The following is a 25,680-nucleotide window of genomic DNA, read 5'->3' on the forward strand; positions in this document are numbered from 1 at the left end:
CATCTCCCCTCACCCCCACCTCCCCCACACCCTCTCCCACCTCTCCCCACTGCTCCCTACACCTCTCACCACACCTCCCCCACCTCCCTCATACTCCCTCCCACACCTACCCCTACTGCCCCCCCACTTCCCCTATTTCCCCCCACACCTCTCCCCACCTCCCCTCAACACTTTCCCCCCCACCTCCCCTCCCCCCACCTCCCCCCACACCCTCCCACACCTCTCCCCGCTGCTCCCTCCAATCTCCTCACACCTCCCCCCACACCTCCCTACACTTCCCCCATAGCCCCTTCCACACCTTCCCACACTCCCCCTCACTTCCCCATCTTCCCCTACTGCCCCTACTGCCCCACCTCCCCCCACCTTTCCCCATAGCCCCACACCTCCTCCCCACCTCCTCCATCTCCCCCCAAACCTCCCCTCCCCCTCATACCTTTCCCCATGCTCCCACACCTCCTTCCCACCTCCCCCACATCTCCTCCCACCCCCACCTTCCCATACCTTCCCACACCTCCCCTCTCCACCTCCCCCCACATCTCAGCCCAACCCCCCCACATCTTCCCACACCTCCCCTCCTCCTTTCCCCCCAATCTCCCCCTTCCACCCAGTGGCCACCCCTGTTCCTCATCTCACCAACTGCTTTCTTCTGTACCCCCTCATTGACCCCAGCCTGGCAACCACTGACCTTTCAGTTGCTTGGCAACTCCATGCCCACCAGCCTGGCCCAGACTCCCCCTCTATTGCATAAGCTCCCCTCTGGTGGCTTCTCTGGGGATGAAGGTGGGAGGATCCTTGTCACTGCTGGTCAGCCTAGAGTTGACACCTAAGCTCTGAAGTCTGGATATGAGATCTCCCGCGCAGACCCAGTTCATATACTGCCTCCTTCCTTGAAGGACCCATGCCCTCCCTGCTGATCAAGGTATTGTGCTTGAAGCCGGAAGCTCCTTGGTGACCACCCAAATCTGGTTTTCCGTGTCCCTTCCTAAGCTATCCAAACTGCTGTGAGGACATCTGGGCACACTGATTGTTGGAAGATCCTCTCTATTTCTGAGCATGCTAATTGTATTGGAACATTAAATTGACTTACTAGCAAGATGGAGATTAATTAGGGGATAATCAGGATTTGGGGGGAAGAAGGAACTAAGGTATGTTTGTTAGGTTGGGTGGTACTTGCCAATATATAATCCCACACTCAGGAGGCAGGAACAGGGGGATGGACACAAGTGGGAGGCCATCCTGGGCTATATAGCAAGTACTCAGTAGGCCATGCATGGGTACATACTGAGACCCTGTTTCAAAAATACAAAATAAAATAAGAGAGATGCCTTTGTTATTGTCCTTTTAATTGTATACGTAATATATCCCAATTGTTCAAAATTCAGTTTCATAAAAGAATAAAAGGAATAAAGAAAGCTCTCTCAAACCTGAGATCATTGATTTCAATGGTCCTAAGTGATTAATTGATTTAAGTATTAAAAATAAGTTTATTTTTGTTTTCAAACTAGGTCTCACATTGTAGCCCAGTGTAAGTCTAGGATAACCTCAAACCCATTGACTATCCTCCTGCCTCAGCTTTTTCTGTGCTGGGATTATAGGCATGTACCAACATACCTTAAGTATAGTCGGACTCATCTTTTATTTTGTCATGTTAGTAAGCTAACGTGTATGTATAACACATATACTACAGAATGATATTGATTCGACTTATTTTCTTACTCCTGTAAATAACTTAAATGAGATCCAAACATGGTGGAGCATGCCTTTAGTCCTAGCACTCAGAAGGCAGAGGCAGGTGGATCTCTCTGAGTTCAAGGCCAGCCTGGTCTACTCAGCCATTTCCAGGGCAGCCAGGGTGACATTGTGAATTTCTATCTCAAAAAATAACAACAGGGGCTAGAGAGGTGGCTTAGTGGTTAAGAGCACTGACTGCTCTTCCAGAGGTCCTGAGTTCAATTCCCAGCAACCACATGGTGGTTCACAACCATCTGTAATGGGATCTGATGCCCTCTTCTGGTGTGTCTGAAGACAGGGACAGTGTGCTCACATATAAAAAATAAATAAATCTTTTTTTAAAATTACTAATAACAGTGTAAACCATGGAACAACTGTCTGGTAGCCAGGTTTGGTGTATGTAGGGTCTGAGGCAGAATGGCCGAGGCTGTGGACCTGGGTGGGAGTCAAAAGTAGTAGAAGGACAATTGACGTAAGAGACGCCACCTGCCCAAGAAGAGGTGGCGAGGCCTTGTGACACCCTTCCTAGTGAACTACCACTCCAGGTCTTCATTTGGGGGTAGGGAGATACTGAGACTCGAACCTAGGGACTTCCTGAGCTGTCTGTAACATCCTTAATCTAGCTATAGATCCCTCTCCGCTGTAGCTTTAGGAAAGGGGCGGTCATACTCGAGGCCAGGGAAGGCCAGCCAGCCATGACAGAAAGTGCATCACAGGTGGGGGTAGAGCCTGGCACAGTAGAGGTGTGTGTATCACACCAGGCTTTGCCTGTAGGTGAGTGTACAGTTTAAGTTGGGGTACAGTTGACTTGAGGGTTCAAGCCCCCCCCCGGACGTGAACCCCTCCCAGTGCTGGAAGCCTGAGGTCTCCCATTCTCTGATTTCTCCCTGCTCCCCACCCTCTAGCCCCTTGAACTCCATGGAGAATAAATCCGCCGCTCACACACCCGCCGCTTAATTAATGCCTGGAACTAATGCTCCAATTTGCTCCACAATTCTGCTGCTCACCTCGGTGACAAATTTGTGTTGTTGTTGTTCGTTGGAAGCTTAAAATAGCAGGCCTGCCCATGGGTCCAACTCAGATGGTTTCTTGTATGGCTGCACAGGGTGCCTGAGTCCTTGGCTTGCGGCTTAACCTGCTGGGTGACTCAGGGAATCCAAGGCCTTTAGAGTTGGGAATCTTTTCAGCAGCTACCCAACGAGGAATCTGGAACCCAGGAGACAGACGCTCCTCTGAGTGTGTGTGTGTGTGTGTGTGTGTGTGTGTGTCTGGCCAGAGCTCCGGGGCCAGATGGAGGCAGTGGCAGAACAAGGGATGTGGGCGGGGGCTCATGCTTGGTGCCTCTTGCCCTGCCCTGCCCCTGCAGACCCGCAGCTCGCGCCATACTCAGGGAGCCCAGCCAGGGCTAGCAGACCAGGCAGCCAAGCTGTCCTACGCCTCGGCTGAGTCGCTGGAGACAATGTCCGAGGCCGAGCTGCCCCTGGGCTTCAGCAGGATGAACCGCTTCCGACAGAGCTTGCCTCTCTCCCGCTCTGCCAGCCAGACCAAGCTGCGCTCACCAGGTACTGCCCAGCCTGCTCACTTCCGGCCCTGCCACAGCTCCTCCCTCCGGCTTCTCCCGCCCTCCGCTTCTCCAGCTCCTGCCACTCCCTCCTCTAGCGGCTGTCACCTCCCCAAGTCCTCGCTGTCCTCAGCGCTCTTTCTCCGTTCTATACCCTAGCATCCTCTGCTGGCCCTTAACGCTCTTGGCCTCCTCTAGACAATCCTTTTTTTTCTTCTTCTAGGATCTTTTCATTTCTTTCTCCCGGTGTTCTCCCCAGTCCCTCCAACTTTCCCCACCTCCCTCCAGTTTCTGCTCCACCAGCTTCTGCCCCAACCCCATTTCTGCGTCCAGACTCCAGTTGCCTGGGAGTCTGGTGGGTGCGCGGAGAGGCGGGCCGCGAACCGGCGGCATGAGGAGCGCGTGGGTGCACTTGCACTCAGGGGCGGCCTCTGGCCTCAGACCTTGCCATTGTGGGACCGATACCTCTCCTGAGGGCTCCCCGCACTCCCCTGGCACGAGGTGCGCTGACAGAGGCAGTGACCGTGATGGCCGCATCTCCTTCGCAGGGGTCCTGTTCCTGCAGTTCGGGGAGGAGACGCGACGTGTACACATCACGCATGAGGTCAGCAGCCTGGACACGCTGCACGCACTCATCGCGCACATGTTCCCGCAGAAGCTCACCATGGGCATGCTTAAGTCGCCCAACACCGCCATCCTCATCAAGGACGAGGCTCGAAACGTCTTCTACGAGCTGGAAGACGTCCGGTGGGCATGGCCCCCGGGGGTGGGGTGGGGTGGGGTGGGTGGACTTCCCCACACTCCTCTGCAGAGCTCAGGACCCTTAGTGGCCCTTCCCCAGATCAATCTGCACCTTCTCTCCACCCTTTGACTTCTCCTGCAAGCCCTAGCACCACGCCCTCTGTGTCTGTTTGTCTGTGCGCATGTCTCTGCCGCCATCCCTTTGCACACTTGCTTGCTGGTGACAGGCATCCCGAGGTACCAGGAGACACTGAGCACTGAGTATAGGAGTTGGGAAAGGGGAAAGGTTGGGCATCAGGACCATCTTGTCTCCCTGACGTAGCCACTGCCTCGCTTCTCCAGCTCCCCTCACTGTGTACAGCTGGGGGCCACATGGTGACCCTCTGTCCCTCTCTCTACCTGCCAGGGATATCCAAGACCGAAGTATCATCAAGATCTATCGGAAGGAGCCATTGTATGCTGCTTTTCCCGGCTCACACCTCACCAACGGTGACCTCCGGGTATGTCTGAGAGCACCCAAGGCACTGGTGAGATTGGGCAAGCAAGCGGGGGCTAGGGAGACTGTAGAACTAAGGTGGCTTTGGAGATGGGTGCCCTAGGTAATTGTGAGGTTACGTCACCCCGCAGCTCACCTACCTTCCCCATACTCAAGGTTTCTCTAAGGGGTCTATAGATACTGCAAGGCTTCTCCCCCAGTCACTCGTTCTTCTCTTCTCCTTCCTGTTCCCATCAAGGATGGGCTGAGGGTTGCCTTTCTGGTGTCTGCCAGTTTACCCCATGCTGGGAGCGCTGATGGGCAGGGTGTCCAGGATAGGCTGGGAGAGGGAGGACAGAGCAGAGGGAGGAGGCTTCCTAAGTCTAGTTGGGGGAAAGAGTGGGGTGCTGGCTTCTCCAGCAAGGAGAAAGAAGCCCCCTTCGTGACCTGCTCCGTGGGCTTTTCGGGCTGTCTTCTGCTCAGAGAGAAATGGTTTACGCGTCGCGGGAGTCGTCGCCCACGCGGCGCCTCAACAACCTGTCGCCCGCATCGCACCTAGCATCTAGCTCCCCGCCTCCAGGGCTGCCATCGGGGCTGCCTTCGGGACTGCCATCGGGCTCGCCCTCGCGCTCACGCCTCTCGTACGCTGGAGGCCGGCCGCCCTCTTACGCCGGCAGCCCGGTGCACCACGCGGCTGAGCGACTGGGAGGCGCCCCCACCAGCCAGGGCGTGAGCCCCAGCCCCAGCGCCATCCTGGAGCGGCGCGACGTGAAGCCAGATGAGGACCTGGCGGCCAAGGCGGGCGGCATGGTGCTGGTGAAGGGCGAGGGCCTCTACGCCGATCCCTACGGGCTGCTGCACGAGGGCCGGCTGAGCCTGGCCGCCGCGGCGGGAGACCCGTTCGCATACCCGGGCGCGGGCGGCTTGTACAAGCGGGGCTCCGTGCGCTCGCTCAGCACCTACTCGGCCGCCGCGCTGCAGTCCGACCTGGAGGACTCGCTGTACAAGGCGGGCGCCGGCGGCCCGCTCTACGGAGACGGCTACGGCTTCCGTCTGCCGCCCTCGTCCCCGCAGAAGCTGGCCGACGTCTCGGCGCCCCCCGGGGGACCGCCACCCCCGCACAGCCCCTACTCGGGGCCACCCAGCCGCGGCTCGCCGGTGCGCCAGTCCTTCCGCAAAGATTCGGGCTCCTCGTCGGTCTTTGCTGAGAGTCCTGGGGGCAAGGCCCGCAGCACCGGGAGTGCCTCTACGACCGGAGCACCACCTTCTGAACTCTTCCCTGGACCTGGGGAGCGCTCCCTCGTAGGGTTCGGGCCGCCGGTGCCAGCCAAAGACACAGAGACCAGGTGAGGAAACATATCGGACAAAGGAGATGGCCAGAGTGTCTCCCATGTGGCAGGGAGGACACTGGAGGGATGGGTGAAGCCTTAAGTGATGCTTCCAGAGACCCACTTCTGTGTTTACTTCCCTAGTCTTAGTTTACCCAGCAGGAAAATGGAGCTCTGACCCAGCCCCCTTTAGTGTCCTGCCAGTCCTGAGAGCTGTCCAGCACATAACCCCGCTGAAATCCTTGGAGCAGCCTCGGGATCGGGAGGAGTTGGGCTTTTTGTGTTTGTGTTTTGTGTTCTCGGGACCGGGTCTTGCTGAGTGGCCGAGGCTACTCAAACTCTGCAGCCCCTCCCCCACCCCAGCATCTGCTGAGATTTCAAACATGTGCTGACCCTGGTAAGAGGGCAGAGGAGAGCTAGGAGTTTGATCTCGTCTGGCGGTCAGGTCAGGGAAAGACTAGCTGTCCTCCAGTTGCTTATCTTAGGAGTAGGGAGTAGGGTGGGTAGGAGGGGCCACGCGTTTACAGGAGGGCTTATTGTCACCCTCCTCCCCAGGGAGCGCATGGAGGCCATGGAGAAGCAGATTGCCAGCCTCACTGGCCTAGTACAGAGCGCCCTTCTGCGAGGCTCAGAGCCGGAGACCCCAAGGTAAGACACCCTCCCCCCAACAAACTGTCCGAGCCGGGCTTTGAGGCAGAGATGTGGGCAGTGAGCTAAATTAGAAGCCCGTGTTTACTGTGCGACTCGGACTCCCTTCTCTTTTCTGTGGCTCTATCCTAAGGTCAGGGAGCTGGGTGACATTTAAGGTCCCCTTCAGCTTTGATGGTCTGAGGCCAGTCCAGGCCCCCACGGACATTTTCTTTTCTTTCCTTCACAGTGAGAAGATTGAAGGCTCCAATGGAGCAGCCACCCCCTCAGCACGTAAGTGGCCCTTCTCTTCCTCTCAGAGGTTTAGGATTAGTTTCCGAATCCTTAACCGGATCTTAGGGAGTCGCTACATCATGGGCTATCCACAGATTTCCACTTTGGATGGTGTGGGGCCTCGAGTGGAGAGGCTCCTCCCCTTCCCTGTTGGCTCCCCTCTCTCATGGCTCCTCCTTCTGGTCTCTCTCAGCAGTGTGTGGGTCAGGCAGCAGGAGTAGCGGGGCCACTCCGGTGTCCGGCCCTCCCCCGCCCTCAGCCAGCAGCACCCCTGCAGGGCAGCCCACTGCTGCCAGCCGTCTGCAGATGCAGATGCATCTGCGTGGCCTACAGAACAGCGCTAGCGACCTGCGTGGCCAGCTTCAGCAGTTGCGCAAGCTCCAGGTACCGCTCCCTCCCCGCCCCGCCCACCCCACACCCCACCTGCCCCGCCCCCACCTACTTGCTAAAACTTCTCTCTGCAAGTGCTGCCCCACCTTTCCCCAGCATTCCGCTCCAGCGAGTGGAATCCCTCCCGTATTGTCAGTGGTCCTTCAGACCCCTTTTCTGCCTCCCTTTCTAGTTTCCGTTACTATTAAACCTCAGACCCCTCATCAAGCCCCGACACTTCACTGAGCCCCAGTCCCCTTCCCCATCCCTGAGCTGTGCCCACCACTCCCCCCACCCCCATGCACTATCCTTTGCGATGGTCCTGGTTCTGTCAGGTCCGGGAACTGTATCCTCCAAGTCCCTTTCGCTCCCCCTTCCTGAGCCTGGAGTAGCTGTCCCGCCCTGCCTGGCAGATGGTTCCACCTGTCAGGAGCCTGGCATCTTCGTGCCGGCTCTTCACGGAGGGGCTTAGGGCTTGTCAGGTGAGGATAATGAGCAGAGACAAGCTGGGAGCGGGGGCAGAGAGCTGCCATCTGGGCCACAGATACGAGCTTGGCCACCCACGTCAACTGGGGCACTTTGCAGCCCCTGCTGCATCGGCAGACGCTATAGATCTCCGTTTGAATCCTTCACCCCAGCTGTCTCCACTCAGGGCTTCTTGAGGCCACAGGTCCACAGTCACACTGTTGTCAGGGCCTTATCTAGTGTCTGTCACTCTTTGGCCACACAAATTCTCATCCTCTTCTTCTGCCCCTATATTTCTCCAGAATATAAGCTTGATCTCCCTCCCCGGTTGTCCCAATCTTCACTGCTGCTCACAGCCATGCGGGTGAAGCCCAGTGTAATTTTGTCCCCTCCGTGAACCCTATCATCCCTGGCCGGGATATCTTGTTGGGTTCTCCTATCTCTACCTTGCCACGCCTTGGGGGCAGCTCACACCCATAGCCCACCAACCCATTCTACTGTGGAGTTTCGTTTGCGCGGGGATGCCCTCTGCCCACCCTTCCCAACATGCGTCCTCCTCCCACCCGGTCATGCGAGCATTCTTGCGTCCCGCAGCTCCAGAACCAGGAGTCCGTGCGCGCGCTGCTGAAGCGCACCGAGGCGGAGCTGAGCATGCGCGTGTCGGAGGTGGCGCGGCGGCAGGAGGACCCGCTGCAGCGGCAGCGCACCCTGGTGGAAGAGGAGCGTTTGCGTTACCTCAACGACGAGGAGCTCATTACTCAGCAGCTCAAGTGAGGCTGGGTCCCGGCATTGGGGGGCAGGGGTGGTGGTGAGGAGAGGACCCGAGCCGAGCCGTGTCTGGGGAGAAGCGGGCACGATGCGGCTCGGGCGAGCCAGCCTGACTCATACGGGAGGTGCAGCTCCCATATTTTGGAATCACAGATGACGTTTGTTGGTTTGTTCTGAAGTCTGATTTCACCCTCCGATGTGGCCTGATTTCTCTATGACCCACAAACCTTTGGCCATCCGGCACAATTCCTGATTTCCTTTTTTCTGGCTTGGTGCCTGCCTCTGCCATGATATTGCTTCCAGTGGCCTGCAGCCTGCTCTCATAATGCCAGCCGCCTGTTTTCCCTCTACCCTGTGCCTGCTTTCCTTCTGACCTAAGACCAAGGTAGCGTCACCCTTGGGTTGTGCAAGAAGGTGGAGTGGCAGGGGGTTGACACCTGCCCAGGTGGTTCGTGACCCTTTACCCCCCTGATCCCTGAGACCAAGCATCAAAGAAAACCCTTCCCTCCTCCGCACAGTGGAGCTAGGCTCTAGCAGTCTTGAAGAAGGAGGAACAGAGCACAACCCAACCCTGCTTAGACGCGGAAGGGTTAACAGAAGACAGTCTGATCTAGATTTAGCAAATGGCTGTCTGGCCACAATTCCATTGTCTGGCACCTGTGGAGGGAGCCTCTGCTGGTTTTCCCTGACCATACAGGAAGCAACCCCATCATCTAACACAGCCTTTTCTCCTGAGTTGCTTGGGCTGAGGCAAAGGCCCCTCCCTTTCTTGTGGTCCCTTTTAGTGACACAGGGCAGTAGGGGATCCAGAGACAGCTCCAGAATCTAGGGGCTACTTGATCGAGGTAGCTGCCACCCTTCTGCACCTCAGCATCCTTATCAGTACTAAGATTTTTTTTTTTTTTTTTGCAGTTCTTTTGGAAACAGCTGAGGGCTTGGCTGCACTAAGGGATTTGGGACTGGGGAGACAAGAAAGCTGCTCTAGGGTGCTACCCACTAAGTTATAGCTGTTCTAGGGTGCTTCCCACTAAGTCATAGCTGCTCTAGGGTGCTACCCCACTAAGTCATAGCTGTTCTAGGGTGCTACCCCACTAAGTCATATCCGGGGCCCTTACCACAGGGGCTATATGAGGAGGTCATACTTGGGGGCCCAGGTAAACTGGAATGCATTTTGGCAATGTTTAAGGTAAGATCCTGGGACCCCCATGCAGCTGAAGTGCAGTGAAGCCATCTCATATGGTAATGAGCCAGCAGCGAAAACGCCAACCCACCATGTGTCTGGATGGGATGACGCAGGGGCAGCCACCGCAGCAGATCTCTATGCAGACCCGAGGCTGCCACCCTCTGTTTCAGGGGTTCCGTGTTTCCTTCACTCCCCTGTCTTTTCGTTGTCTCTTTCCATTTTGCATAGGGAGCTTGGCCAGGATTTTCAAAAGGAGTTAGTCCGAGACATTAAAGAGAACTTAAGAGGTGGGGGGAGGAGCCCTCAAAGCTCTGGGGCAAAAGCGATGAAAGGAGCGATCCATGCTCTGCTCTTCATGGCTGTCTGCTCCCTGGCTGCCCGGCGCCCTCAGTTCTCCAGGAACACAGAGACTCCCCACCCCATCGTACTCATTGCTTCCTGGACTGCTCCTTGTAGAGAACTTGGGAACTGCTGAGTCTCCAGCCTGGCGCGTGTCTCTCTTGAGTGAGGCAGGGACTGGGCCCCTTGGTGGTTCTGGTCTAGCCTTAAGGACGGTCACCTGCCTCCTACCTTAGCCACGTGGCAATAGTCCTGCGCCCCTATGCATCGCCCCCCCTCATCTCTCTCTCACGTTCCCTTTCCTTTGTTCCTTCCTCTTTTCTGACATCCTGCTGGCAGTTGAGCCTGGGTTTTGGTTTTATTCCCGCTGGGCACACTCACCTGACTGTCTAGCCAAAGCCTTGGGCTTTCTCTGGATGGATATGGTCCCTGACTGAAGCCTGTTGACTCCTGGAGTCTGTCTGCTGGCCCAGAGCTAGCTCTGGGAAAGGGCTGGGGTTTTGCTTCGTTTTGTTTGTTTTCCCCATGTGGTAGAGTGAGGCTCAATGAGACTGCAGGTAAGCGACATCCTTCAGTTTGGAATTGAGACACCATAGAACCAATGGCTGCAGTCCCACATGAGTGCATACTGCCACGCCACAGAAGTGATCTGACCTTGAACTAGTTTACCTCAGAGCTCCTGCCATCCCCCCTTTAAGGCCTAACCACAGTGTTCCTTATTTATTTAAAGCAGATGCTATGACAAAAAACAAAACAAAATAAAACAAAACAAAAACCCGCTCCTAAGTCCTTTAATGGTTCTACAGTAAAGGACTTTAAGTTGGGTGTGGTGGCGGAAGCCTGTAATCCTAGTGCTCAGGAGGAGGGCAGAAGTGTCTTTAGTCAGGCCGTCCTCAGCCAGCTTGGGATATGTTGAGATGCGACTGCAAAAAATAAATAGATAGATAGATAGATAGATAGATAGATAAATGAGCTAGAGAGACGGCTCGGGGGTTAAGAACACTTATTGCTCTTGTAGTAAAAACAACAGCAACAAAACCCCAGATTTAGTCCCCAGCACCCACATGGTGGCTCACAGCCACCTCTAGCTCAGAGGTTCTAACGTGTCTGCTTTTGTCTTCTGCAGTGGTAAGGCCAGCACACAGAACACAAACACACAGGCAAAACACATACGCACCTAAAGTTCAATAAATACATTATTCTTTAAAAAAAGCATGATAGATCTTTCTTTCTTAGAAAACACTGTAGAAGGGTTTGCAATGCAGATCTAGACACTAGAGGTTCTGCTATGGTCACCATGCACTTCCCAAGTCACCCAGGCCGCGGTTCTTCCTAATCAACCAGGAAGGGAAAGAGAACAGAGGGAGCTTGCACAGCAGGGCTGTATGGGCCAGCTCCAGAAGTGCCCTTTCCATCCTCACTTCCCGGTGTAGGCCTCAGGGGAGAGGCCACTTTTCCCTCCCTTTCAGAGACAGGGTTTCTCTGTGTAGCCCTGGCTATCCTGGAACTCACTCTGTAAACCAGCCTAGCCTCAGACTCAGAGATCTACCTGCCTCTGCCTTGCAAATGCTGGGATTAAAAGTGTGTACCACCACTGCCTGGCTTGAAAGCCCACTTCTAATTGCAAGAAAAGCTGGGAAATGTAATCTAGTGTTTGTCCGTGTGTCAGCTGGAAGCAGTGTTCTCACCGACAGGATTGTTTTAAGGTTAAAGTAAGGAAAAGCATGTACAGGCCTGACCATCCGGTACCAACACGATGAACAAGAAATGCTAAATGTGGTTCTTTAACCGGCAGTGCTGAATCTCAGGGCTTTGTCCTTGACTCTGCCCAGGTCTGTCTGTTCATCTGCTGGTTGGCCCATGCTGTCTAAGGCATGCTCGTGGGATTGATTGACAACACTGAACTTTAAAACAGCAGACATGTTGGATGGTAGAACAGATTCAAGTCGTTTGCACGTGGGCTGTTGGGTTGAAGTCTAACAGATGACAGGGATATATGTAAAGTCCCGCATGTGAGAGAGGGACGGCCCTGACTCACATGTAAGACTGCGATGACTTTCCTGCTGGTAATTCTTTCTCTCACTTCTTCATCCCACAATATTTAAAATATTTAATTTGGTGCTGGGAATCCAACTCGGGTCCTCTGCAAGAGGCAGCAAGTGCTCTTAACTACTAAGTCATTTCTCCAATTCCTCTGCCTTAGCTTTGGAGACCATGTCTCTCACTGACCTGTGAATGCCCAGGATTGGGCATCTCCTCCTCCTCCTCCTCCTGTTCCTCCTCCTCCTCCCCCACCCTGCTGGGTTGAAGTTGTGCTACATTCTGCTCAGCAAACACTTTCCTCACTGAGCCATCTCCCCGGCCTCCCTCCCACCCAGACATTAAGAGTTTACCACAAGGTTTACTTTTCTTGGGCTGTTCGTTTGTTTTGAGACAACATCTTGTTGTAGGCCAGACTAACCTTAAACTTGTGATCCTACTCCACCAGCCTTCCCAAGTGCTGAGATGACAGGCTTGTGCCACTATACTCTGCCCCTGAATTCAAGAAGATGTGGGATCATAAATGTGGTTCTCCATGAATCAGCTGAAAACCTGAGGGAGGCGGTTTTGGCCTCAGGAAGAGAGAGCGCTGCGGCAGGATCGCTTTGACAAAAGGGGATGAGCGTGGCTATGCTCTCAGACATGGACGGACGAACAGACAGCTGCCTCTAGACCCCTTTGAGACTCAGTATGGCCTCCAGGTTCTCCACTGTGTCTAGGGAAGAGTCTGAGGCTTCACCCTGAGGGAAAGAGATTTGCTGATGTGGCTGTACATTAGAGCATGTGGGGCAGACTCCTTTAAGGAACTATTTGAAAATCTCATTTTTGAAATCCAGCATTTCCAATTTCACATGGGCATATAACCTGGGGAACGGCTTTTGATTTTGTGGTTTTGTTTTGTTTGAGTCAGGGTCTTACTATGTAGCCCAGGCTGGCCTCAATCTTTCAACAATCCTCCTGCCTCAGCTTTCCAAGTGCTAGGATTACAGGAGTAAGCCATTACACCTGGCTATAGCTTTTAATTTTGATCTGATTGGTGACATGATTTCTTTCCAGCTGCTCAATTTCAGGGGGCTAGGCTGGGGCCGGAGGGGCTGAGAAGGGTCTCTCTGTGCCCGCAGTGACCTAGAGAAGTCAGTGGAGAAGATCCAGAGGGACGTGGCACACAACCACCGACTGGTGCCCGGCCCTGAGCTGGAAGAGAAGGCCCTGGTGCTGAAGCAACTTGGCGAGACGCTGACAGAGCTCAAGGGTGAGGCTGCCAGGCAAGGGTGACCCGGGGCTCCAGGCTGTGCCCCAGTGCCTCAGTCTGCCTCCCCAGCCAGCTCACTCCCCCTGCCCTCTCAGCTCACTTCCCAGGCCTGCAGAGTAAGATGCGGGTAGTGCTGCGTGTGGAGGTAGAGGCGGTGAAGTTCCTGAAGGAGGAACCACAGCGTCTTGATGGACTTCTCAAGCGCTGCCGCGGCGTCACTGACACGCTGGCCCAGATCCGAAGGTCATTCTCTACTTGATCTTTAGTTTCCCAGGGGGTTGCACACTGGGCCCAGACCCCTTATCCTGACTCCTCCTCGGAGATCACGTGTGCCAGTTACATCTGCTCTTCAAGTCTGACCCCGTGACCCCTGCATGCGAAAGCCTTGGCTTTCACTCCCATGCCTCTCTAGGCTCTCCCGTCTCTCCTGCAAGATTGCAGAGCCTTCCTGACATCTGTGGGTTCCCCTCCCGGGGCTGCCACCTCTCATTAGCTACTCCTCACTCTCCCAACCCTAGGCAAGTGGATGAGGGTGTGTGGCCTCCGCCCAACAATCTCCTGAACCAGTCCCCCAAGAAGGTGGCAGCCGAAACCGACTTCAGCAAAGGCTTGGATTTTGAAATTCCACCCCCGAGTCCTCCACTGAATCTCCATGAGCTGAGTGGGCCTGCCGAAGGCACCCCTCTTACCCCAAAGAGCGGCAACCCCACCAAAGGCCTGGATGCCCCCAGCAAGAGAAACACGGACAAAGCTGTGTCTGTTGAGGTGATGGGCCAGGGCGGGGCATGAGCTGGGCTCACAGTTCTTGCTGGGACTTGGAATGTCAGGTACTGAAGAAGCACGTGGGCCCTTTTCCTTAGGATCAAAAGTCTGATCTGATTGGTGACCGGTACCCTTCTCAAATATATAGATAGCATATTATAATATAGAAAGTATATTATAAAGCTGTAATAACTAAAGCAATATGCCGCTCACATAAACACACGCTGGGTGGTCAGTAAGAGAATAGAATGTCCAGAAATAAACCTAATAATGTATCTGATTGGGAGTGGCCTCTCTAAGCTACCCGGACAAGTGTGTAGCACCAGTACACAGTAGGAGGGGCTAAATCTTGTAAAGTTCTCTTCTTGTTCTTAGCACAAGTGGCTGGGGAAGGGGCTGATCCAAGGAGCTCAGAGGTTCGTGAGCCAGAGTCCTGACCTCAGCTCTGCTCCCCCCTCAAGGCTGCAGAGAGAGACTGGGAAGAGAAGCGGGCGGCCCTGACCCAGTACAGCGCCAAGGACATCAACCGGCTGCTGGAGGAGACCCAGGCTGAGCTGCTCAAGGCGATTCCTGACCTGGACTGTGCCAGCAAGACCCACCCAGGCCCTACTCCCACTACAGACCACAAGCCCCCTAAGGCACCCCATGGTCAGAAGGCAGCCCCCCGGACAGAGCCCAGTGGGAGAAGAGGATCAGGTATGGAGATATAAGGCCCTGGAGGTGAAGAGCCCGTCCTCAGAGCTTGGTTTATGGGGGAAGCACTGGAGAGCTGTTGTCATGGTAGCCAGGCTGCCAGAGAATGGGGTGCTAGCCATCAGTAGTCACTGAAGGGACAGGACACAGAATAACGGGGTAAGCTGGGGACTGTGGATTTTCTTCCCTCTCCTACTGGGAGGCTCATGCGGGGGACAAGAGTACATCCAAGCCCAATGTACCTGAGAGAGAGAGAGAGAGAGAGAGAGAGAGAGAGAGTGAGAGAGAGAGAGAGAGAGAGGAGAGAGAGAGGATGCTCTGAGAGCAACATATTGCTGACCACTATGACAGGGCCGTGATCTCCCAAGCCTGCCAGATGGCAGGAGGCAACATCTGAAAGAGAGCTACTACTATCATTGTGGCCTGCAGCCCTGACCTTGAAGATGCTTCAGGGAGCTCAGAATTTTTATTTTCGTGTGTGTGTGTGTGTGTGTGTTGTCCGCATATATGTCTGTACACCATATATGTGCCTGGTGCCTGAGCAGGCCTGAGAGTGTCACATCCCCTAGAAGCAGAGTTACAGATGACTGCGAGCCACCATGTGGGTGCTAGGACTTAACCCTGGGTCAGGAGAGCAGCCAGTGTGCTTAATTGCTGAGCCACCACTTCAGCCCCTGGGTTTTCTTATTTAAAAGGTTTTTAATTATCTTATTGGTTTGTGTGTATGTGTGTATGTGTGTGTGTGAATGAAAGTGCATATGTGACAGGGGACAACAAATTAATTTTCTCCTTCCACTGTGGGTCATGGGATCAAATTCAGGTCATCAGGTTTGCACAGCCGGCCCCTTTAACTTGAGTCATTTCTGCTGGCCTGTAGTTAGAATTTAATGGTGAAACAGCGGGCCTGTTCCATTCCTCAGGCACTTACTACACGATGCCTTCCGAGTGCAGAGTGTTGGTCCTAATGATTTTGCATCAGTCGCAGAAGGCAGACACAGTCATTCCCTCTTTACAAAGAGGACAGACTTCAAATGCTTATATAATCTGTCCCAGGCCACATTTCACGTGTCCCTAGAACAAAGGGGCTAAGTGCATGTCCTTCTTGGGCTGGGCTGGAGCTGTGCAGTCTTAGAGAGGAGGAGAGTGCTTTCCAGTAGATCATTAGAAATGAGCAGGCACTTCCCCCCCACCCCCACCAGTGAGCCTTACCTTCCACGGGGCAGCAGCAGCAGCAGCAGCAGCGGCAGTGGCAGCCTGGTGATCATAGGGGAGGTGTGCCTTTGCCTGAACGGATCCACGATGGGTCTTAATACAGAGCAGGGTTGAGAGGCTGTGGAAGGTGCTGGACTAGGAACTTGCACTATTTGGGTTGGTGGAAAGCCACTAGAGAATCAAAGGCAAGGGTGTTATGGTTTGAGTGACCTTCCTGAGGGTTGCCATGGAAACCAGGCTGGAGGAAGGCAGGGTGGGGAGCGGGATAGGCTCGTAGGAGAAAGGATGGAGCTCAGAGTCTGGTGGGGCTGAGGAGCAGCTGTGGCCATGAGACACGTTAGAATGGCACAGAGTCCCAGGCTTGTGCGTGGGCATGAACCTTGGGGGTGTTAAGGTGCTCATGCTGGGTCACCAGCTCACCCAGGGCCTCCCAGGTGCCTCAGTGTTCCTGGCTCACAGTCAGCACTGAGCAGCTGAGGGCGGTTGGAGGAAGAGGGGCTGGGTGAGCGGGCAGCAGGCATGGGGAAATGGAAGGAATGGGGACTACCGTCCTCCCCGCCCCCGAGCTGTCCTCTTGGTCAGTCCCAGAGGAATGAGTACTTGTGGACACTGTGGTGGTGGGTTCTTGACCCCAGATCCCCACTGCTTGCAGATGAGCTCACAGTGCCCCGCTACCGCACAGAGAAGCCCTCCAAGTCACCCCCGCCACCCCCTCCCCGCCGGAGTTTCCCTTCCTCTCACGGCCTGACCACCACGCGCACTGGAGAAGTGGTGGTCACCAGTAAGAAAGACTCAGTCTTCATCAAGGTACAACTCTCGATTGGTGATTGGCGGGGTTCGGGGCGCTTGAGAGGGTAGCCCTGAGATGGTGGGGGTCAGCCAGGGCCACCCAACTTGACTTCCGCTGCGTGTTGTCCTGATCCCACAGCAGGCCCTGCTACAGGCCGGGGTCAGGGGTGGGTCTTCCTGGCGGGGTGTCACTGCTGGAGGAGAGGGAGGACCTGGGCTTGACAGGCGCCTGGCTTTACAGAAGGCTGAGTCTGAGGAGCTAGAGGTCCAGAAGCCCCAGGTGAAGTTGCGCCGGGCTGTGTCTGAGGTGGTCCGCCCCTCCTCCACACCACCCATTATGGCCTCTGCCATCAAGGATGAGGACGACGAGGAGCGGATCATCGCTGAGCTGGAGGTGGGTCAGGCATGACTGAACACGGCCTCAGCCCCGCCAGGTTCCCTGACAAGCCTTTGCTAGCCCAGGACCCTTTCTTCTTAGCGTCCATTTCTTCCCCACTGTGAAGTGGAAAGTGAGTCTAAAACTCACCGTTGTGGGTTTGAGTTTTTATTATAGTTTCAGATTCTCTCAGGGACCCCAAGACTCACTGTACTCTGAAAGCCCCAGACTTGCACACTGTTATGGAGACCCTGCCCAGGCAGCCTTGAGGCCGGCTCATGCTCTAAAACCCTCAAGCCTCAGTACTCTGAGGCCAGAATTCTGGAGACCCTCATGCCAAAGGGCCCAGACTCTTCTTGCATTAGGAGAAGCCACAGTCTATAGGCTTCCCAGAAATCTTTGCCCTATGCCAGAGTCCCTGCATATCAGGGTCCTTTGGAGGAGAGACTCAAGGTCCAGCAGGTCAGTGACCGTGGTGAGGTGCCAAGGTGTAAGACTGGAGCCCATGGCCATCCTGGACCACTCTTGCCTAGGTATTCAGCTAGCACCTGCGTCCTCCAAACCTGCCCCTGCCTTCTGCTCCCCAGGTGTTTGAAAGAAGTTCAGTATCTTCCCTCCCCCCCACGCCCCGCCGCCAGCCGATCCCCACCTTGCTGTCCCCCCAGGACATGGGGTCCCCTGGGGGCTCAGCTCTGGGCTCCCCACGGAAGGTAACGGGCCTCTCTGCACCTCCCACGGCTCTCTCTGCCTGGTCCTCCACGGCTTCCTTTCCGCATCTCTCACGCTAACCCGCTAACACGCCACCCACTCCAGCCCCTCTGCCACAGCCTCAGCTTCACGCCCGTGGACCCTCACCCTCCCGCCCACGCCAAGGGCAGCGCACAACTGCACAATCTGTCCCTCCCCCACCAGATTTGCTGGGGGCCTTCCTTGGAGGCTGCATCCTGGGTATTTGGTGTGACCCAGGAGTTCTCTTACAGGCCAGCTTCTGTCTGGCTCTCGGGTGTTTTGTTCTCATTAACAGCCTGAGTTTAGGCTGGATCCAAAGCCTGGGAGTTGTCTTGGAGCCAAGACTGGGATTTGGATCTTATTCAGGAACTGACATAGGGTTCGGCTCAATCTGACCTTGTCTCGAGCGCTTGCCTGACACCTGCCTTATGTCCTCTGCTCTGCCGCACATGCCAGAGAAGGGGCTTTGCTTCTCCCACTGTAATCTATGCCTTGCACCGGGGAGTCAGGGACAGACCAGGGAGATGGCTTTCCTGACCCTCTCCCTGCCCTGTGGCCGTTCTCGCCTCCGCCGTGGTCAGGGAGCTTGGAGTAAGAGAAGCCATGGCCTTCCTTGGCTGCTGGGTTTCTCTTCCGGGATCGGGCTGTTCTCCTCTCTAACTTCGGCCCTCGCTGCTGTTCTGCTGCACTTCCTTCCTTGTGGGAATGTTGGGGGTGGGGGGCTGCTGTCTGCGCTCCAGGGGCTCATGCTTGAGGAGGGGGGTGGAGAAAGGTCTGGTGGGCACTCTCCGTCTGCTCTGCCAGGTTGGGGTAAGAGGACCTTGATTCACAACTTCTTGTGGGCACACACCTCCTCCCCTTCCTTGTTTGGTTCTTCCCAACCCACAATGGGGTCCATAATGGTGGCCACCAGCACTGTGGCCCGGCTTGAGGCCTGGTGGTCTTTGGTCCCCTGGCAGGGGAGCAGACAGGCGTCAGGAGGTGGACAGTGCTGCGGGCAGCCCCGGGAGTCTTCAGTGGCTAAGTGGTGTGAACAGGACACTTCCTGACTGGCTTTGTCCTCAGCACCCCGCTCTGCTCCCTTCTGGTTCTGAGGCTCAGTTTTGAGGGGACCCAGCAGGCAAGGCCCTTTTCCTGGCTTCCCCTCTGCATCCTGAGATGCTGTCAGGCGGAGGAACCTGTCAAGCCGGGGGGCCCTCCCTGCCTTCCCTGTGTGCACGCTACTTCCTCCAGGTAAGCAGTGGTAGGGCTGGGTGGTTTGCCTTGGGAGGTTAAGGAGGGGGCCTTAGCTTGTCTAGTGAAAGGAACACTGGACTTGAACTCAGGCTATCTGGGTTCAAATCCTGGCTCTACTACTAACTAGCTGAAGATTGGACAAGGTGTGAGTCATGTGCTGTTCCTCACCTGTGAAGAGGGAACAGGAGAGCGATAGTCATTTCATGGGTTATGGAATGCATTGGTGAGGAAGACATAAGCTGTAATGTCTGACATGGGCTGGTACTTAGAGTTCAGGCAGAATTCACTCAGGTTCACAGGGCCCGTGAGGACTCTGGGCCTTGGCTGGAGCCAGAGCCAAGATTCTCACACAGAAATGGCTGCCTAGTTGGAGCATTGCCCAGTGTGTGAGGAACGGAACTGGTCTCCATGTTCAGTGGCTCACCTGAGCTGTGGGCCAAGCTCTACCTTCAAAGCTGAGTTTGCTGGGGAGTTGCTCATGGGTTGAGACCAGGAGCCCAAGATGGGGAAGGTGGCCCCATCCTTGAGGTAGAAACCAGTATTTGGTTGGGCGGTGGTGGCCCATGCCTTTAATCCCAGCACTTGGGAGGCAGAGGCAGGCAGATTTCTGAGTTTGAGGCCAGCCTGGTCTACAGAGTGAGTTCCAGGACAGCCAGGGCTACACAGAGAAACCCTGTCTCGGAAAGAAAGAAAGAAAGGAAGGAAGGAAGGAAGGAAGGAAGGAAGGAAGGAAGGAAGGAAGGAAGGAAGGAAGGAAGGAAGGAAGGAAGGAAGGAAAAAAAGAAGGAAGGAAGGAAAGAAAGAAGGAAGGAAGGAAGGAAAGAAAGAAAGGAAAGAAAAAAGAAAGAAGAGAGAGAAAGAAACCAGTATTTGCTTGCTCTCTGATCAAAGAGCTGAAGTCTCAGCTATTTGGTTCAGTTCAACCAGCAGCTTGTATTTGCTCAAATGATAGCAGACACTTAAGCAAGCGTCCTCACTGATTGATGAACCAGCCGCACCGCACAGCCCACATCACTGCTCTGTAGTGCCCGGGATGAAGCCCGAGATTTGCTCCCCAGTATAACCTGGCAAGTGGGGAAGGAGCATGTCTCATCCTTCTGCAGGAAGCAGGAGGCTTCAGGGCAGTGGGGATGGAAGGACACCTGCACTCTAGGCCCCGCTTTGTCTCCAGTTATTGGGCGACATCGTCTGGGTGTTCCTTGACTCAGTTTCCCCACCCTGGAGAGGAAGTGCGTGAGCTCCTCTGTCGCTCAGCCTCATCCTGCACAGCACAGGATCCCTTCTGCAGGGATCCACATTATTCCTCGTTTTCTGTCCCTGCAGGCTGCCTCAGGGCCCAGGGCCTTCTGTGTCCCTCAGATCATCCTGACAGAAAGCACTTCCAGCTCTCCCACTCTGCCACAGACCACCTTAGAGGAACTGGGTCCCAGGACAGTCCCCACACCAAGACCCCGGACCCTGGCTGGCAGTGGGAAGGCTTGGAATGGCCCACAGGCCTTGTTGGGCCTAGCGGCTGAGGTACTCTGGCCCAGGAGCAGCTCGGCGTCTGGAAAGGAACCAGAAACTCTACAGAGCCCTCGCAGGGTGGAAGCCAGAGTTCTCTGTCTTCGGAGATCATCCCCAGATGAGATTCAGAAGACTTTGACCGTTGAGACCCACTCAGAAGAGACCCCTCAAACCTCTGTATGTGACACTCAAGCTTGTAGTAGGGGACCGCAGGCTATCAGCTCAGGCAGCACAGTACAGGATGCTACCCTGCTACGGATGGACAGCCTGGAGGAGACACTCCAGGAACTAGAAGCCACCCTCAGCGAGATGGGCGCCAAATCGACTATGCCGTGGCCAGGCAGCCCCCAGCCCCTGCGTCCCCACCCCCAGGTGGCTGCCACTCCTCTCCTCTCCCCTGCTCCAGCCTCTGGGCCACAGGAGCTCTGCCCACCTCCCTCATCCCGCTGTCTGTATTTCAGCCTACCATGCTCTGGAGGCCTTGGTCCAGGCCAAGGCCTATGGGCAGAGCCAGGGGCGGTCGGGAAGCCGGCCCACCCAGGACTCAGCTCTGCAGCTCTGGCATGACCCAAGTGGGCTCTGTCCCTGTCTGCTCTCTCTAAGCTGCAGAATAAAGCTTTCTCCTCTTTTCCACCCCCTTCCCCCTTCCTGTCTCTGTTTCTTTCTGTCCCTGTCATTTCTCTGCTTGCGTCTCGGGGTTCCCCCTGGGGAAGGGCTATACGTGAAGGTGTGTAACTATAGGGGGCTAGATGTGCTCATCTCTGGGAGAGATTTCTCTTCTTACCTCCTATTCTGGGGGTGATGTGGACCTGGGGATGCTCTCTTATTAGAGACCACCCCCAATTCCAATTCCGTCTCCTGGACCAGGATGGAATCCTTTGCTGGGAATTGAGTTGTACTGGGGCCTTCCCTGTAGAAGCAGCTTCCTAGGAAGGTACCAGCTGCCTCTGGACCACTCTGGAAAAGTCATAAATGAACTCTTAGTTAGGACAGGGCCTAGCCTGATCATCTCCTGCAGGGAGGCCTTGAACCCTGGGTTCAGAGGGGACTTAAATCTTGGATGATTATGTAGACTCAGGGAGGGGCGTCTCTAGGCCTCCAAGGGCCTGCTCGAGGAGGTCTTAACCCCAGAGACACCCCCTCCCCCAATGCTTAGAGTTCCACAGAGGACTGTCCCACCCCATCCCTGTCTCTCTTTCCACAGAGTGGTGGTGGCAGCGTGCCACCCATGAAGGTGGTGACTCCCGGAGGAGCCTCGCGGCTGAAGGCGGCCCAGGGCCCAGCAGGCAGCCCTGACAAAGGCAAACACAGCAAGCAAAGAACGGAATACATGAGGATCCAGGCCCAGCAGCAGGTGAGGGCGGAATTCCAGGCCCCCAGGCCCCTGGAGGGTCACACACCAAGGCTCTGCTACGTGCCATTGTCATAATGATAGTTCTGATTCTTCTGATTCTCTTCCTGTCACGATGCCTTCCTTTTTATTTTCCTCGTCATGGATCTAGTGCTTTGGATCTGGTGTAGACACGAGGGGCCTCACCCCCTGCCTCGGGCAGGGCCTGCCCTGTGCAGATTCACTCCCTGCCCCCCGTGATTAGGTCACTTCTAAAGCCTGTACCACAGCCGTCTGACCTCTGCTCCTGGGCACGGCCCCCACCTGCTTTGTACCTTTCATTCTGCCCTCAGTTCAGGAACAGGCTGCTTGAGCATGGCCGGCTCAGTGACAGGCAGGTGGCTCACGGCCTGTAATGCCCATCAGGTGTGGTCAGAACCCCGCAGCAGTTGTAACAAAGCACTTGGATGTGTAGGCTTAGAGTTGTCAGAATTCACACATGCTACCCTAGGGCCCTGGAGCCTGCTCGTGAGGTCTGCCTGGTCAGAGCAGAGGAGGGCCCTGGATGTAGCTATTTCAAGTCCCTCAGTGCACGTACCCAGTTCAGAACCTCTCCTGAGTAGCTAGTTCTTATGTGCCCTGCCTGTTTGGGGTCCTGGGTAGGCCTTGTTCTGTCCAGATAGAAGTCCAAAGCTCAGAAGGAAAAGGTTAGGGATGGCCAAGGCTTGCCACAAGGATCAGCTCACAGCAGGAGAGAGACTTCCCAGACCTGCACTGCAAATGACATTAGAGCCAAGACCTAAACTTTGCTATCTAAAACCACTTCCACCCTAGGCCCCAGATAGCCCCGGGCAACAAGACCGTGTCTACCTGTAGGCTCCTAGGAAGAGAAGCATTCAGTCAACCCCAGCTTAATTTCCCCGCCTCCACTTTCTCATGGTCCCCAGACTCATGCAGTGAAACCCATCGCCCCCAGTTCTCTTCTGTGACGCAGTGGGTTGTGGGGGTCCCCTCATTTCATGCCAGAAAAGCAGCTGGTAGCTATGGGATATCTTCTCATGTCAGGCACATCCAGTGTCTGTTTCACAGCAGTCTGACTTAGAACAGGTGAAGAGGCTGAGACAGGATGGGATTCTGACATCTGACAGACTGCTATCGTGTGCATGCCTGCTTCTGCCCAGTCAGGAACCTACCCCACCCCAACCACTCGCCACCGCAGTTACACATGACTGCCCTTGTCCTGTATTCTAGCTCCCTCGAACCCCGGGCCCTGCTACCTGCTGCCCTGTAGATCAGCTCCATACATTCCTGGTCTGACCCTTCTCCTCAGCCTTCCCGCCTCCCTACAGGGAGTGGCAAGACATCCGTCCGAAGGCCTTTCTAGCTCCCCTCTGCCTTACCTCTGGGTAACAAGGCTGTTTAGAGATTCCCCCATATCTACACCACCATGCAGTTCCCTCCCCGGCTTGGTAACCCCCTCTGCTCTCACATCAGCCCCTTCCCCATCCTGCATCCATTCTGAACCTCGAAAGCTCTATGAAGCTATGAGCTGGACGGGGCATCTTCTTGTATGCCTGTGGCCTGAGAGTGGTCTCTGTGGAGGAATCTACTGGAGACTGTTGTCCTCCCTCCACAGGCCCTTGGATGCTGAGGAGGGATCCAAGGTTCCGCAGCCTTGGGAGGGAGGAACATGGCGTTGTGGGGGAGGAAGGGGACCCCCAGCCAGCCAGTCAAATCAGGTGTCACAGCCTGGTCAGCCACAGACCTGGCTCCTTTCTGTTCCATCTTTCCCCGGCCTGCCTGGCCACTGAGTGAGCTCTTCACCTCCAGCTCCTTTCTGTCAGTGTCTGTAGCTCCTCCATTGCAGCCCCCAAGTCCCACAGGTCCTGGACTCCACTGGGCCCTTCTTGCCCCCCCACCCCAGGATGGGCCCCAACCCACCCTATTGCCCTTTGCCAGCCTTTCCTATCACCTGTGCTATGCCAGGGTCTGTCTGCTTTCTGATAAAGCAAGACATGTTTCTTAGGAAATTTATTTTAAATAAAGAAAATAATAAAGGAACCAGTTGTGGGGAGGTTTGGCTCAGTGGAGGATTGCCTGTCTAGTAGGGGGAGGCCCTGGCTTTGATTCCCCTAGCACTGTAGAAAAACAAAACAAAACAAATTGAAAAAAAAAAACCAATGTAGTGTCACTACCAAAATGTGTGGTCTCCTAAGGTCATCTGTGACTGATGTAATCTTTTATCGGTTTTCTAAGACCTGTGAGGACTTTCAGGATTTTCCTGTGAGGATTTGGACCTGTGAGGATTTTCAGATGCATATTTGATGAATGCTCACACACACATAGCAGTTTAAAGGCTGTGCCCACAAAGCCCAGCTTGAATCTCTTCACGACTGTCCAGTCTACACCGCTGGTCCTCCGTTACGCTCTGGTCCAGCGTGCACACACACGCTCCGTCCACCTGTATCATAAGACAAGCTCTGACTCAGTTTCTCAGGCAGACCTTGTCTTGGATTCTGCCTCAGCAGCCCACGTAGGTGGGACGACAGGCCTGTGGCACTGGACCTGGCCTCAGGGCTCTGATGTCACTGAGCTTAAGAGAAGGAGATGTGGTGGGGACCTGGGACTCAAGTGTAGGAAGAAAATTCCAAGACAGGAGTGCATTATAATGGACAGACGTGACAGAGGTCTGGAGGTGACAGGAAGAACCCTTGAACGTCGTTTGTCCGATAGTGGGTGAGGTGGGAACTGGATTTCATCTCTTAACCTAGAGGTGAGGGAATCGAGGACTCAGTGTAGACATGAGGCTGTGGAACCTCTGTAGGCCAGCCGCTTGCTCTGTCTGTTGTAATGGCTCTCGTGAAGAGCCTTCAGTGAAGGAACCACCAGAGTGCTGAGAGAATTACATCAGTGCTAAGACCAGAGACTGGAGCTGTGGGCACGCCAGGGGGAAGGTTGGGGGTGGGGGGTACCAGGAGAAAACTGTTCCTATTAGTCTCTGACTGGCACCAGAAATGGCCTGGCTAAGGCAAGCAGCTGGGTGTGAGGCTCCAGCTCACTTAACCCCATTTGGAACTGTGAGTCAGGGCCTGACAGGTGTCCTGAAACAGCCCATAGGGCAGGTGCACTATGGTCCAGCCACACGATGCGGTGGCCTCTGGGTCTAGAAGTGTCCCTCCCACTTCTCCCAGAGAACAGCTGGGTCTCTCTGACGTTCCTGTCTCATCACAGAGCTGGGGAGGCTCTGCTTGTTTTGTCAGGATCAAGACCCATGGTGTGTAGGGAGGGCTCGGAGAGATGGCTCAGCGGTGAAGAGCGACTGCTGCTCTCACAGAGGACCCGGTTCAATTCCCAGCACCCACGTGGTGGCTCACAACTACCTGCAGCTCCAGTTGCCAGGGACCTGGTGCCTTTCTCTGAACTCCATGGGCACCAGGCGTGGGATGTGGTGCACCAACATACATGCAGGCAAAACACACATACACATACAATAAGGAAATCTTAAAAACAAAACAAAACAAAACAAAAAGAAACCAAACCACCCATCAGCAGGTGACAGGGAAGTGACAGAAACCCCAGACCAGGGACTCTGGGCAGCATAGGGTGGCCAAGCAAAGCCTTACCTGAGTGGTGGGATTAAAGGCGGCACCGCCACCCAACTTCATATTTCCTTCATGTGCATGTGTGTGAGCCTGAGTGAGCACATGTGCACCCGTCAGCACGTGTGTGCCCGTCAGCACGTGTGTGCGGGAAAGGGCTCAGTCCAGAGCGGCAGGTGGTTGTGAGCCGCCGGGTGGGTGCTGGGAACTGAGCCCAGGTCCTTGGTAAGAGCAGCAAGCACTCTTAACTACTGAGCCATCTCTCCAGCTCCGAG

At 55.2% G+C, this 25,680-nt stretch overlaps 1 protein-coding gene across 1 annotated transcript in view; it reads left to right on the plus strand.

Annotated features, from left to right (window-relative positions):
* The window catches only part of Srcin1 (SRC kinase signaling inhibitor 1), a 62,753-nt gene that overhangs the window by 33,822 nt on the left and 3,251 nt on the right, over positions 1-25,680 (plus strand). The window contains exons 4-18 of the mRNA XM_052197340.1: positions 3,098-3,293; positions 3,841-4,039; positions 4,440-4,533; positions 4,992-5,854; positions 6,392-6,484; positions 6,714-6,757; positions 6,951-7,141; positions 8,186-8,361; positions 13,043-13,173; positions 13,269-13,416; positions 13,692-13,938; positions 14,397-14,631; positions 16,493-16,647; positions 16,871-17,023; positions 21,681-21,830. Of these exons, the coding sequence (XP_052053300.1) occupies positions 3,098-3,293; positions 3,841-4,039; positions 4,440-4,533; positions 4,992-5,854; positions 6,392-6,484; positions 6,714-6,757; positions 6,951-7,141; positions 8,186-8,361; positions 13,043-13,173; positions 13,269-13,416; positions 13,692-13,938; positions 14,397-14,631; positions 16,493-16,647; positions 16,871-17,023; positions 21,681-21,830 (3,075 nt within the window). The remainder of the gene's footprint in view (positions 1-3,097; positions 3,294-3,840; positions 4,040-4,439; positions 4,534-4,991; positions 5,855-6,391; positions 6,485-6,713; positions 6,758-6,950; positions 7,142-8,185; positions 8,362-13,042; positions 13,174-13,268; positions 13,417-13,691; positions 13,939-14,396; positions 14,632-16,492; positions 16,648-16,870; positions 17,024-21,680; positions 21,831-25,680) is intronic.

This window comes from Apodemus sylvaticus, chromosome 10, assembly GCF_947179515.1.
Source record: "Apodemus sylvaticus chromosome 10, mApoSyl1.1, whole genome shotgun sequence".
Taxonomy (NCBI): domain Eukaryota; kingdom Metazoa; phylum Chordata; class Mammalia; order Rodentia; family Muridae; genus Apodemus; species Apodemus sylvaticus.